General features: G+C 45.5%; 2 protein-coding genes across 3 annotated transcripts in view; both read left to right on the plus strand.

Moving 5' to 3' along the window:
- The first annotated feature begins 657 nt into the window (after positions 1-657).
- myclb (MYCL proto-oncogene, bHLH transcription factor b) lies at positions 658-6,616 on the plus strand. The gene is made up of 3 exons (XM_034600343.1): positions 658-964; positions 1,578-2,303; positions 3,858-6,616. The coding sequence occupies exons 2-3, from the start codon at positions 1,643-1,645 to the stop codon at positions 4,649-4,651; spliced, it is 1,455 nt and encodes a 484-aa protein (XP_034456234.1). The 5' UTR covers positions 658-964; positions 1,578-1,642; the 3' UTR covers positions 4,652-6,616.
- A 1,123-nt stretch (positions 6,617-7,739) lies between these two features.
- Positions 7,740-14,120, plus strand: part of trit1 (tRNA isopentenyltransferase 1) — a 39,745-nt gene continuing 33,364 nt past the window's right edge. The window contains exon 1 of one of the 2 annotated variants that reach the window (XM_034600415.1): positions 7,740-7,943. In XM_034600415.1, the coding sequence (XP_034456306.1) occupies positions 7,785-7,943 (159 nt within the window). In that variant the 5' untranslated portion in view covers positions 7,740-7,784. The remainder of the gene's footprint in view (positions 7,944-14,120) is intronic. The other variant, XM_034600416.1, reaches the window with a different exon arrangement.

The following is a 14,120-nucleotide window of genomic DNA, read 5'->3' on the forward strand; positions in this document are numbered from 1 at the left end:
AGAGCGCCGTTTGCCTGTTTATTCAAATTGTATTGATATTGAACAAATCCTGTGTCCAAATCGCACCAAATTCCATACTGCACTTCCTTGAGCCATTTATAGCCTAACCCAAACCATGTCCATAACCTTAACCCTGACCAATTCATACCCAACCATAACCTAATCTTAACCAGGATCTCAGAAATGATATCGTGGCTCATTTGGCTTTGGTCCCCATGAGGTGTTATGGTCCTGACAAGGTCAGTGCTTGCGCTGGGAAAGGTCCAGAAGAGGAAAACAGGCTCTCTCTGACCACCCCCCCCCCACACACACACACTCACACATCAATAATGCTTCTCTCCCCCTGTTGAGGAAGATGCCCTCCTACTTACATCCCTCTTCATGCTGCATGATAATTACACACACAGGTGCTCCTACTATTGCACAAGTGTGGTTGAAGCCCCCTCTCCACCTACACACACACACGCGCGTTGCTATCATGTCGGCTTAATTATTGCAAAAGCAGAACAGTGTGATTTTATGAAATCAGTGTCATATAACCCCCCCCTCTCTCTCATAACTCTCCATCTGCGTCTCCCTCATCCCTCTTTTTTTTTGTTGTGAGCTGCGGCTTTAAACAGTAGGCGTGGCTCCGCTACTACGACCCGCCCTTTATGCATAGCAGCCAACTCTCCTTCTCCCGGATCACATAGTGCAGCAGTCTGCAAAGAAAAGTGACCACAGGCGGAGCCGTGTCTGTCTGTGTGTGTGTGCGCGCGTATATGTGTATGTGTGTGTGTGTGTGTGTGCAGCCCCTCTGCGCCTGAACGGAATCATTAACCTCAGTTCCACCACAGCAGGGGAAGGTGGAGGAAAAAAAAACATCTCGCGTTTTTCAGGAATCATTGTGCGCGCTGCGTAATTGTGGACGCGTAAAATTGAGGATCTATGAGGGCGCAGGCAGGTTTCTCACTTTCAGCACCAGGTAAAACTATTTCTTTTAAATTCTCTCTTATTTCACAGAAAGTTCCCCCCATGCGAGGATGTAACCGCACAAGCTCAGGAGGAGAGTTTTTACTGTTCGCGAGATGGATTTGGCGCTTGGAGTTATTTGGTTTTGCGCAGCTTTCCGTTAATTAAACGACCTGCGCTTTTCTCCTCTCTCCTCCTCCTCCTCCTATTCTGTCGCAGCTGATTTCTTTGAGCTTGATACGGAGTTGAACCGAGGAGGAGCCACAGAAACTACTTTACATATACTCCTCTTTCCTTACTGAGCAGGTTCATTGGCACAGGACAAGACAGGAGGGGGGGGATACCTCTCCATCCAATTAATCTATTTCCGTCTAATTTAATCACCCTGTGCTTTGTGCTGAGCAGTCACTTACACCCCCCCCCCCCCCCTCTCTCTGTCACAGTGGAGCAGGCTACTGAAACATTGTTATGTAACGAAACACTGTTGCGAAACTTCTCCGCTGCAACACAAAGTAGTTTAACTTTAACTGCGCTGTATTTACGCACAGAGCGGTTTGTGTGTGCCGCTCCGGTGCGGGCTGTGATTGTTGTGCTCGGCTCTCATGTTGGCTCTGTATCCTCCGCAGACCGAGGGAACAGGGAGTGATTCACCCCCACCACGCCCCCCTCCAGCCGCCAGCCTGCAGACCCCATGCCGGGCATTAGCTCCGCCGCGCCTCGTTATGAAAGCTGGGACATGGACCACCTCGACCACTACCAGCACTATTTCTACGACGACCACGACCCGAAAGAGGATTTCTTCAAGTCCACGGCGCCCAGCGAGGACATATGGAAGAAATTCGAGCTGGTGCCGACCCCGCCCATGTCCCCGGTGCGGGCGGTCGAAGGGTCGGGCCGGGTCGGGCTGCTGTGCCCGTCACTCGGGGACAAGCTGGAGTGGGTCTCGCAGTTCCTGGGGCAGGAGGACGAGCAGCAGCAGCAGCAGCAGCAGCAGCAGGAGCTGCCCTTCAAGCTGACCGCGACCAACGACTCCTTCGGGAACCTGAGCTCCATCATCATCCAGGACTGCATGTGGAGCGGCTTCTCGGCCGGCCAGCAGCTGGAGAGAGTTGTGGCGGAGCGCTGCGCCTCCTGTCCCGGGACGGCGGCGGCTGTGGCGGCCACCGCGAAAGTCGCAGCCGCGTCTGCAGTCACGTCCCCGGGGAGGGCGCAGTGTGGCCCCGTCGACACGCCAGCCCTCAGCGGCTTGGCGGCGGACTGTGTGGATCCCGCTGCGGTGCTCACTTTCCCGTTAACCGGGGGATGCAAGAAACAAGTGTCCTCGGGTTCCGAGTCTCACACCGACTCATCAGGTCAGTAACAGATCGAATATCCAGCTTCAGTGTCCGGCTTTTCTTTGACTTCTAGTTTGATGAAGTGAGCGACCGTTCCCTCCTTATATCCTCCTGCGTGTCCCTGTGTCTATGTTACATTATGCATTCTTAGTGCATTGGGCTTCTCATGGTATGTGGGGGGACATTCCTGTCTCCTGCAGTCAGCATCTTGCTGTGGTTGGCCTCTCTCTGGCAGTGAGGGCTGGCATGGCACATGACTGCATTGCGTTACCTTGGTGCATTCAACACATGCTTCCAGCCCAGAGAGTGACACGCCCATTGAAACATCTGCTGCCTGGCAGGGCTCCAGCAGACCAGCTGCTACCTCTCCCTGTTCCTCCAGTTTGACTTATGATAACAATATCCGAACCACACTCCCTGCCTCCTAAGTGACAGCATTACAATAATGACAGTTACACATTATTGGGAACTTTTTTTTTTTTAAGTAACAAGGAGTGGAAAAGAAAGGCATCCCTCTCCCCTGTCCTACTTTCCCCCCCCCCCATTTTCCCCTCTGTGAACCCATATGACTGGGTTCGGTATGCAGGCTGCCATGTGATGTTGAGCTTGGACCATGCATAATGGTGCTCGGAATGTCACAAAGGGAACTTGTTGCTGCATTCCTCCACTCAACAGGCTGCAGCGCCAATTGTGTCAGTGGGTGGATTTGGTCCCAGCCAGCCGGGCGCTGTGAATAGAGCGGGATTAGCCGTTTAGGAGGTCGGCTGGGCCTGCAGAATTCTTTGACGTGAGGCAGTATTTAACAGGGCCTATAGTGTCAGCTTGGAAGAAGAGGAGAATGAGCAAATCATAAGGAATCAACCTCTGCCTAATCTCCAGTAAAGAGCCTCTGTCGGGCAACTTGTTCCGTATGCGTGGTAATGTGAGATGTTATCTTTTGTCATAACGCTGATGAAAATAATAGACGGGCACCCCTCCCTCCACACCCCTTTTATCCGTCCCCTCTTTATTGTGCGATTCATGCAGAGATTCCACTTTCTGAGCCGTCGAATCCATAGAGGTGCAATTACTTTTAGAAGTGACTTCACAAGAACATTGAAATTCTCCCAAGAGTCTAGTCAGCTGGCGGGAATCTAGTGGATAAGACCTTTCCTTACGCTTAACACGCCCACCTCCACTAAATACAGCAGCAAATGGTTTATTAAATGTGTGAATATTAGTCAGCTTGTTTCAACAAGTTGAAGAATTGCTGATTTTCACCTTAGTGCATTTTAACCCGCTCCGTCTCTTGCCTCTCGTCCTGCACATGAATGAATAGAGAGACTTTCCACTGCAGTGAGGATTTCACAGCATTACTGAGAGTGTGTATTTTGGTGTGTGTGAGATCATGCAGGTTTCATGAGGTAGTGTGCGTTTCATTTTTACAGAAGCATTTAATAGTGCTGAGGAGTCAGAGGGCCAGGGAGAGTGTCCAGAGGCAGGACACCCTTTTCAAATGCCTAAAGTCTAAACCACATGTTTTCTTTTCCTCAAGTAAAACATTTCCTTAATAGTTTTCTTTTGCTCTTTCAGATGATGAAGACGACAAGGATGAGGATGAAGAGGAGATTGACGTGGTGACAGTGGAGCACAAGCAGCAGCAGCAAAAACCACGTCGGCTAGTCAATACCCGTAAACCCGTGACCATAACGGTGCGGGCTGACCCCCTTGACCCCGGCATGAAGCGTTTCCACATCTCCATCCACCAACAGCAGCACAACTACGCTGCCCCATCCCCGGACACTCTCCCCACGCCAGCTGAACCTCCTCGCAAGAGGGTACGGCAGGAGGCCTCCACACAGGCAACCCAGCCCCACCAGAACTCTCACTACCACCAGCCCCGGCTCGGCCACACCCCTCTGAACTTAGACGGCAGAAAGTCTCATGGAACCGCGGCAGGGGTGAGGTCCGAGTCGCCAAACCTCAGCGCCTGCTCTCCTACCTCCTCCATGTCGCCTTCATCCCCTCCCTCCTCCTCCTCCTCTTCCTCCTCCCATCCCCAATGCTCCCCATCGAAGCCCCACTTCTTCTCCCACCTCTCCAGCCCCCAGTCCTCCGACTGTGAGGACACAGACAAGCGCAAGGCGCACAACTTCCTCGAGCGCAAGCGACGGAACGACCTGCGCTCGCGTTTCCTGTCACTGCGGGACGAGATCCCGGGCTTGGCGGACTGCCCCAAGACGCCTAAGGTGGCGATCTTGACGCGAGCCACGGAGTACCTGCAGCAGCTGCACACCAGCGAGAGGCAGAAGACTCAGGAGAGGAAGCAGCTGAAAGCCAGGCAACTGCAGCTGCTGCAGAGGCTGGCGCAGCTCAAACGCTCCTGAGTGCCAGGCCGTCACCACACACCTACACTCACAGAACTCAATGGGACTACATGAAGGAGAAAAGACACTAATGTTCACTTTCAGTTTGTCACTTTTGGAATAGTGCGGGTGGATGTTTGTTTTTGTTATGTTTTTTCTTCTGTTTTCTATTTTTGTGGTTTGCACATTAGCTACTGAGTGATTGACAAGGCCACAAGCCGGTCTGAACAGCAAGCTAGGGATTGAACTAATGAGGAATCTTATGGGCAAATTAATAATTTCAGTATAGATTTGTCAAACTGGTATGTTTCCCCTTAATAAAAATGTTCTGTTGCTTGCTACTGAAAGGTCTGCTGTGACAGCTTCTAGTTGATAAACTACTACATCTGTGCTGTTTAACTGCTGCATGGTCTGGTCTGACGTCTCCTCTTTCTCTCAATCTGAAGAGCCCCCTAGATTTGATTTCTCCTTCAAACTTCTGCTTTGTTATGATATTTTCCATTTACCACCAATTCCCCCTCATTCTCTGTAGCATCTAATCTCTTCCCTGCTGTCCTTCTTCGTTCCTCTGTCCCCCCCCCCCCCCGGCCTCAGCAGCTACTTCATCTTTATACCTGCTGATAATGGAGATGTAGGGGGCTGTAGTTTGACTGTACTGAGCCATGCAACAGTAACATTACAACTGGATGGACGCGGTGTGCTCAGCACCTCCTGAAATAGCTCAGGTTAAGTCCTGACGTCTGTGCCTGCAGGTTTCCACTGACTCCACTTGTTGATTTTTCTTGTTTCATCAGAAATGTTTTGCCAGCAGCACTTTTGCCCACAGTAACCGCCTGTTCTCGAGCAGTATTTGGAGAAAATGAAAACAACTTGTTGCCATGCAGGCATTGTTTTGAGATTCATCATATTTTACAAACAACAATCTGCAAAAAAATGTGTGAAAATGTTGATTTCACACTCTTAATGTTGTGTGATGGAGACCAGCCAAAGGGTGAATGTCTACTTCAGTTAATTAACCAAAATAAACTCTTAGAGAGCATCTTCAATTAAATCTGTACGTCAGAGATGCCAACTTCTGCTTGGAGAGGAAACCCACTGAGTTCCAACAGTATATTTCTTTTTTTTTGTTTTCTGCATTGATGTAATGCCTTTAGAAGCCTAAGCTGTTGGATGTTATGTATATTATACCCTTACTGTACAGTCCCTTCCAAACCAAAACCAGAGCTGTCTACTATTCATCCTAGTTTTCGTTCGGCCTTGTGTAACTGACACCGGGGCCAGGCTTGCTGGCTTTTCAAAGATAACTCAAAGCTTCTATTTTTGTTTAAAAAAAAATGATTGAGAAAGGAAAAAAAAAAAGAGTCAAAATAAAAACACTCACTGAACATTGATCACACTAGCCACTTTGTCACACAATTTTGTTTTTAAAATGCATACTTGTTTTCATTACTTTTTTCTTTCTTTCTGGGTTTCTTTATTTGTACAAGTCGAGAGTTGACAAAAAGTTTTATACTATATTTTCCTACCGAGGTGTGTTTCAGTGTGAGCTAATTATTTTTGTTATGTAGCTGGCAGGGGCTCTACTGGTGGATTATGTGCTGAAAATTGGCGAATAAGGTCTTCTTTCTCTGACGCTCCGTCTGGATTGGAGAGCACCTAAAAGCTCCTGGACTCACTGGAGCCGTAGTGCTCTCCTAAATCTGGTGTGGCGAGAGGTAGTGGGCTGCTTAAGAGGATCTACCGATTAAACTTCTGTCTCTGTGTAGCCTTTAGTGACCTTAATGTTACTGCTTTCTCTGCTCTTTTCTGAAAGCCCGGTGCTCCCTATTGTCCCATAAGCCATGCGACGGAACACTGTAGCCCTGGATCTATACTCTAAATGACTCTGTCACAGCGAGTAGCATCGTACTCCCCTCTTATCAGTACTCAGGAAACCCTGTCATCTGTAGCTCTTGCGAAAGGCCCATAGAATGTGCTTGAGGAGAACCCCCCCCCCCCCCCAGAAATGTGTGTGTGTATATAACATAACCTCAGAAACCACCCTTAGAGATGAGAATTAGAAGATTTGATCAGAGGATTCATGTACTTGGTTCAGGATATCATTAATATTTCCCTTTTTCCTCTTCCTCCAAAAAAATCGCTACTTAATTCAGCACAAACCACCAGTAGCCCCTGATTTATAGATTTTTTTTCTCCAATAGGGTGCACCCTTCAACAGTGGTTTGCCCTGTATTTTTTTTTAATCTTATTTGTTTGGTAGCAGTGGACATTGCTTGCTATACTTTGGGTTTTCAATTATGGTGATTTTTGGAGCCTTGTCTCAGCACTTTGTTTTTTTCTGTACCTCATAAGCCTCTATATATATGAAGAGTAAGTCAGAAAATTAATAAATTTCATGGTTTGACATCATAAATTAACATGTTTTGTCGTCCCTGTTTGTCCCTTTCACACACACACACACACACGTGCACAAGAATAATAATCCTTATCTCGCTGCATCAAACGAGGTGGTAACCATCCACGGGTTAATCAACAAATACATGTAGAACATTCAAATCCCAGCACGATCAGAGTCACAGTCTTGTTGTTTTGTTCTCTTTGCTTCCCATGAAAAACCACCTGTATGAGTGAGTGTACATCTCCCCCCTTCGCCATTTGTTCTGAGCAGCCTCCAATGTAACACATCCTGGCATCTTTGCCATGGCAACAAGCATCTGCGCTGGCAGCTGCAGAGCTCGGACAGTTTCCATAGAAACGATACCAACTACTCACTCTGCAGTCTTTCCTGTTCACACACATTGTAAATGTTATCAACCATCTGATGTGGTCACAAATGCAGCAACAGGGAGGGTAAAGTGTTCTGACGTCTTATTGGCTGATTCTTCTTTTCTTTAAAAAAAAAACTACACTGGTTTTAATCCAGTTAAATTAAAGGTGAAGCAGCAGGAGCCAATCAGAGCGTTATGTGCACCATAAAGGTAAAAACGGTACAAAATAATGACATCTATTTCATCTGAAAACGAAAGACCCGCCCCCCCCCCTGCCTCCTCCACAAGTTGCCACAGTAACGGCTGCCTGTTGCCTGGTAACAGAGCCCACCTCTTGATTCTGCTCCGGCTGCGCATGCGCAGCGACGTCAGAAGGCAGAGGCATCATGGCGGCGTCCACTCTCAGCGTGCAGGGCGCCGTGCGGAGAGCGATGGCCCCGGCGTTGGTGGTGATTCTGGGAGCCACCGGCACCGGCAAGTCCAAGCTGGCGATCGAGATCGGAAAGCGGCTTCAGGGGGAAATAATCAGCGCCGACTCCATGCAGGTAGGAGCCGCGGGGACACGAGGAAAAGGCGCAGGGGGACCTGGACATGGCAGCCACAGTGCTCTGGATAACAGAGAGATAAAGCGAGTTAAACGTGCGATTTGTAGTCGCAGTAACGCAGATTACAGGAAGCTAAATACCACTGCGTCACAAACACAACCGAGTGAACGTTGAAGAGTGAGACTGTTAACAGCAGACTGCACCCGGTCGTGTCCAGCACCTACCACCATTGATCTCATGGTTGATCTCACGGGCACGAGTCCAACCTGCCTACAGGAGGCTGCAGGGACATGACAGCTGAGCAGCTCACATGACTAAATGATCTAATAACTACACGCAACAGACATACTGCAGAGATCAGCTCAAATGCAGTGCAGTCACACCAAGTAACAGAACACACACTTATCTCAGAAAACACACACACACACACACACACACACACACACACACACCTAAAGGTAAAGAAGCCTGTGCACATTAAACAAGACAGATCATCTATTAATGAGTCCTCCACTGATCGTCCCTCGCATGTGTCTTTGTAAATGTCCCAGCTGCCCCGATTCTCTCACCTCATAAGATATGGCTCAGCTTTAAGTCTGTGATTTGTAATGCCAACAAGCACCCCTTGAGTAGTTTAGATTCAAAGTGTCATCCTCTAATCAAATTGTGTCTGCTATAAAGAGTTGCAAAGGAAAATATACACATTTTAAGTAAGCAACTATAAAATGAAATATGAATAGAAGCAAAAGAGGTACTCAATCAAATGTAAGTTAACACAAGTCGAGGTAGCGAAGGTGCCAAAAGCAACAATGGCAGTACAGGGACTGATCTGTATATAGGTATAAGTATGATTAATAATGTGAATAATATAAATATTGCACAATGTATTTAAGTGGTATGATACATGATAGTTATTGCACGGTGGTTTAAGGTATCAAAGGAAGATGATGGTTATGATAAATGTATAGAGAGATGATTGAAGTACAAATAGTATAAATAGAGAGAGACTGAGTTATAAACCTTTAAAAGAACATCATTTTGCAATGTCAGTTAGGTGTGACCTAAATCTGAGACACCACAGTGAAAATAGTTAGTTAAGCTTAAAGTTTCAGTGTGTAGGATTAGGTAAAAGGGATCTATTGGCAGAAATGTAATATAAAATAATCCCTGTGATGTTTTCACTAGTGTGTTTCATCTAACTTGTACAAATTTTTGTTTTCTTAACCCTAGAATGGGCTCTTTATATTGAAATACTTCATATTTACATCGGGAGTGGGTCCTCTCTACGGAGGCCGCCATGTTTTTACAGTAGTCTGAACAGGACAAACTAAACACCTTTTGAGTTTTTTTTGACAACTGAAGGCTACCCCAGGTTCTCTTTCATATTTGGAAGGGGAGGGTGAGGTGAAGGGTAGTCATCTGCAACATGCAACTTCACCACTAGATGTCACTACATTTTACACACTGAACCTTTAAGGTGCGACTTTTCTTATATGTAAACCACATTTAAGTGTTAATCTTAGATGAAAAATTTGTGGAAAACAGTTGATCCTACTCAAAGAAATTAAAATGTAACATTATATGCAGAACACTAAGCATTTGTGATAGAATAAACAGCATGGGTGATAAAATAAGAAAACACTCAGACATTTATGGTTATGGATGACATCAATGATTAGATAAAAAAAAGCACTCTGCAGAATGGCATCAGGTGGTAGTTGTGTAGTGATACTTTGATAAAAGTGTGTAGCATGAACTGCAGATGTTGCACAGGGAGATTTGAATGGTCATTATAGTTATTTAAGAAATGTATAAAAAAAATACTCAAAAAGTACAACTTTTATAAAATGGGCCTCAACATGACTTTTTTACAGATAAATCATGACTGATTACATATTGTAAACAAAACACAGAAACTTTGTTTATTGCTGTCTTTGATTGCCAGTCCATTCACAATAAATCTGGTAATATTTATTTTATCATGTTCAACAGGAAGTAGTTTAAATGTGTATGTTAAACAGTTAGAGCCCAGTGCTGTGAGTTTGCTGTATTCAGATGTGTGTGTGTGTGTGTGTGTGTGTGTGTGTGTGTGTGTGTGTGTGTGTGTGTGTGTGTGTGTGTGTGTGTGTGTGTGTGTGTGTGTGTGTGTGTGTGTGTGTGTGTGTGTGTGTGTGTGTGTGTGTGTGTGTGTGAGAGAGCGTTTGTGTGTGTGAGCGTGTGTGTGTGAGCGTGTGTGTGTGAGCGTGTGAGCGCACCGGAACATTTAAAAACTGTCATGCTTGCGTCACTACTCTTCTCTCCCTCAGCCATGCTTTCCCTTGTGGTTCTCAGGCTCTGTTACCGCAGCAACCAGAGGGCGCACACATAAAAGAAAAGGTTGGATACTGGTTTGAGTCTGGGTCACCTTAGAGCACCATAATGTCACATACATTCACACACACTCATAGACAAACACACACTCAGCACCCTTCATTCGATCCAAATCAGGTTTATTTCTCCTGCCTCAGCGCCACCTTCCTGCCCCTTGATGTGGATTGTCCTTGAGAGTGTGTGTGTCCCTGCGGGAGAGCGATTCTTCCAACAGTCACCTGGTACTGGGTAAACTGGGTTACGCTAATAACATGTCAGCCCAGAATATCTCAACCACCAGCAGCAGCAGCAGCAGCTCTGGTGGAGAGGAACATTGGCCTAGTTGCAGCACAGCAGCCCCAGCCTGTCTCTGCAGACCTGTTGCTACCCTCTTGTTGGTGTGTGTGACGGTGAGAGAGACGTGTAGACACAGAGTGAGTGAGAAAGAGACTGCTTATGTGAGAACGAGGCTGTGTGTAGGCTAGAGCTGGCCTGTGTTGTCTTTGGGATAGGAAACAGTCTGGTCTTGTTTGGGAGAAAGCAGCATTGTGCTGAGCTGGTGCATATTCAGCGCTGCGCTACGCCAGCCCAGCAGCTGATGGTGAATGGGCACGCTGTGGCCACTGGGAAGTGTCCATTGTCCTGCGGAGAATTGGTTCCCACACTCCCTAACACTCCTATTGTGTTATCATCGATCCCCCTCTCTCCTCCTGCCCCTGGCCCATGCCCCCAGCCCACAGTTCATTGGACATGCAAGGGGATATTATTCACTCATTAAAAGAACATGCTATCTATGGCACACACACAAGTGCTGTGCTGTACTGTCATTGAATGAGGCTCAACCAAAGTAGTGTAAACCCCCGTGGTTCCCAAAGTGGGGTCTGAGGACCAGCAGGGGGTCCTTCAGAGGCTTCCAGCTCAACTGTCACGGGTCTTTCACTCCCGAAAAGATGGAATTATGGGAAAATGTGAGCATCTTTGTCAGATTAAAATTTGTCACCCACAGTGGAATGATCTCACTTGGTCTAAAGTCTAAAATGAATCATTAATTTAAAGTCGTACACAGAGAATCCGGGGTTTCTCTGCACCAAATGAGAAGAATCCAGAACTGGGTTAGTAGTACAGTACATCACATCCTTTACTAAATTTAACTGCACTCGATGCCCTTTTACATTTCATTTCCTCATGTCCTTTTTCTTGTACAGTTTTTTAAAATCTATTTACAATGGATTCTAGATTCTCGTCTTCGGAGACCTAAGGGCTGTGCGATATGACTTCAAATAAAATGTCATAATTATTTCAAACTTTTACCTCTATTATGATTAATGAACGATTATTTTATGCCCCGAAAAAGTATTAACCGAATTATCTGACATGAGCAAAATCAAGTCAGTGAGAGGTTCTAAATGTCAGTTTCGATACATTTTCGGTTAATTGCTCAGCCCTAGCTCAACGTTAAATATGTATTTGGAAACGGATGTATAGGCTTATGTTTGTACTCTGTGTTCTTTTCGTCTGTATTTTCGCATGTCTTCTGAAAGCTTACGGATACAGAAGAAAAAGACAAAATGAAGCAGTACCTTTGAAAATTGATGGGGGGCAGTGTAGCCAATAGTTCAAGCAAGACGACCATAGGACACAAGGAAGAAATTTCAGCAATGGCGGAGAGATTGTGCAAATTGGTAAGAAACATACAGGCATCGACATGATGTGACTTCATCTGGGCACAAGGACATACGGTCAGTTTTGCCTCTTTCTTAAGAGGTACATTATCAAAACCTTTCGATTCTGCACTGCCCTCTAGTGGGCCTTAAGGAATCATTGCCAATTTTAATACTTTAAATGTTTTCCTCCCTTATATCGGTATCATTATCAGCCCCAAATAAATCCATATCAGTTGGGCTCTAATAATGACATGTTTTTAATTCTATTAGCGATAACCGTGTCACTATGGGGTGTTTGGAAATATACATTTCTTATCAGAAGATTTTCAAGCTTCTGAAAGGTGCTATCTGTGACTATATGTAACTTCTCTGGCTTCAAACCAAGTGGTAGAAGGGTGTGTATCATTTATAAATTCAATATTAGAACGTTACAGAGTAACAACTTGAGACCTGTTTTTTTGGTACCACATTAAGGTCAAAGGTAACTGTTGCAATGATTGTTTAAATCAGAGCTTTTGATGAGCTGACATCATTTGTTAAAGCGTGACCTCAGGAGAGGGTGATTTATTAAGCCGCTGCTCGACGACAACGCTTTGCAAGGCATTATTGGTAATGAGAGGCGGTTGACACCGGCTGTGCCAGTAAGGATAGAGTGAGTGCACTTCAGTGGTGATTCATGCTCAGCCTGAAACATTAGATGAGTCTGCTCAAAGCCGTTTTCAATGTTCATATATACGCTGCCTTGTGTATGTTCGGCTGAACATCGCTGCAGGGAAATGTTCTGTCTACTGTCTCACTCTTCATTTCAAAAACATTGGCACACTGTCTATGTTTTTACACGTCTTGTCAGTCACTTCTTTTTTATCTCTCTATGTGCAGCTTTGTTTGCAAACAGGAAGGATCAGAAGAGGTCATACAGGTGATTCTATGTGCTTTAGCTGAGGATGATATACAGAGGCAACTTTATGGTGAAGTACAATACATTTCTTACAGTGCGGATTAAGTCCGTTTTAAGAGTCCTTAATAGTGTTTGTTTCAATATAGATTCTGGGGCACTTTATGAACAAAGTAGAGTTTGGAAGTTTGGAAACGATAACGTACACACTCACAACCACTTGCTGATTGCGTCTTTTCGGTAACAACGTTTCCTTCACTGATTCGTAACATGAATAATCAATTACAAGCGATGCTGACCCCGTTGTCTTTGCTAACAGCTGATTTGCTGAGTTAAATTCTGCATTTTATAATGATACAACTGTGGAGGCTATATCTTATTTTTTCCCTTCAAGTGGCCCAAACACACAGGTTCACTGTATTCAAATGTATGTAGAACGAGTGCTGCCTTGAAGCTTGGAAGTTAATCTAAATGGATCATTACAAGACTTTTCATTAGTAATGCAAAGTCTATTCAATTATGAGTTAATTGGCTGAATCACACAAAACCACCAGAGCTATTTATTTAATACTTAAAGATTTGAATCTCCCTACATTTTCCACTCTTTAAGCAAAGGTTGTGCCCATTATGGTTTTTGTGTCTGAGCAGATTTGTAATGTGCAAACTTTTGACAAAATAAATAGTTTTAGTGCAGGGTGTAAAGGGGGTGGGCTTGTGTGTGTGTTGGCAGGTCTTTGGAGTAATTTACTAAAGGGGCCATCAGAGGCCCTAAAGGGCAATTTAACAAGTCATGCACATGCATAGACCATTAGGCTGCATTAGTTTGTGGAACTATTGGAAGTATCGGTGGCCGGTGACCTCTGATTCACGCGTGTATGAAAGAAGAAGCTGTCGTAAAGTGAGCATGAGCACTGCAAGTTGTGATGTAGGCGGAGAATTTGTAAGGCTTATTCATTTTCTGGTGAATGTGAGAAACGTGCACGAACAGTATGGAAGCGTTCATGTGTCACACTGGTACTTGTAGCGCCATTAAATTAGAATCAAGGAGGAAAGAGCTAATTTTTTAAGTTTAAAATTTGATGGTCATGCTTTAACCGCTGTGAGGCTTAAAGGTTGTGCTTATTATTGGCCACACACACACACACACACACACACACACACACACACACACACACACACTCTGACACACACACACACACACACACACACACACACACACACACACACACACACACACACTGACACACACACACACACACTTGCATCAAC

The sequence above is a fragment of the Hippoglossus hippoglossus genome, chromosome 11 (assembly GCF_009819705.1).
Source record: "Hippoglossus hippoglossus isolate fHipHip1 chromosome 11, fHipHip1.pri, whole genome shotgun sequence".
Taxonomy (NCBI): Eukaryota; Metazoa; Chordata; class Actinopteri; order Pleuronectiformes; family Pleuronectidae; genus Hippoglossus; species Hippoglossus hippoglossus.

Bases quoted from the DNA above. Each gene is read 5' to 3' on its own strand.
- myclb (XM_034600343.1), top strand. From the start codon at position 1,643: ATGCCGGGCATTAGCTCCGCCGCGCCTCGTTATGAAAGCTGGGACATG. The intron at 2,304-3,857 runs GTCAGTAACAGA...TTGCTCTTTCAG, and splicing joins GTCTCACACCGACTCATCAG to ATGATGAAGACGACAAGGAT.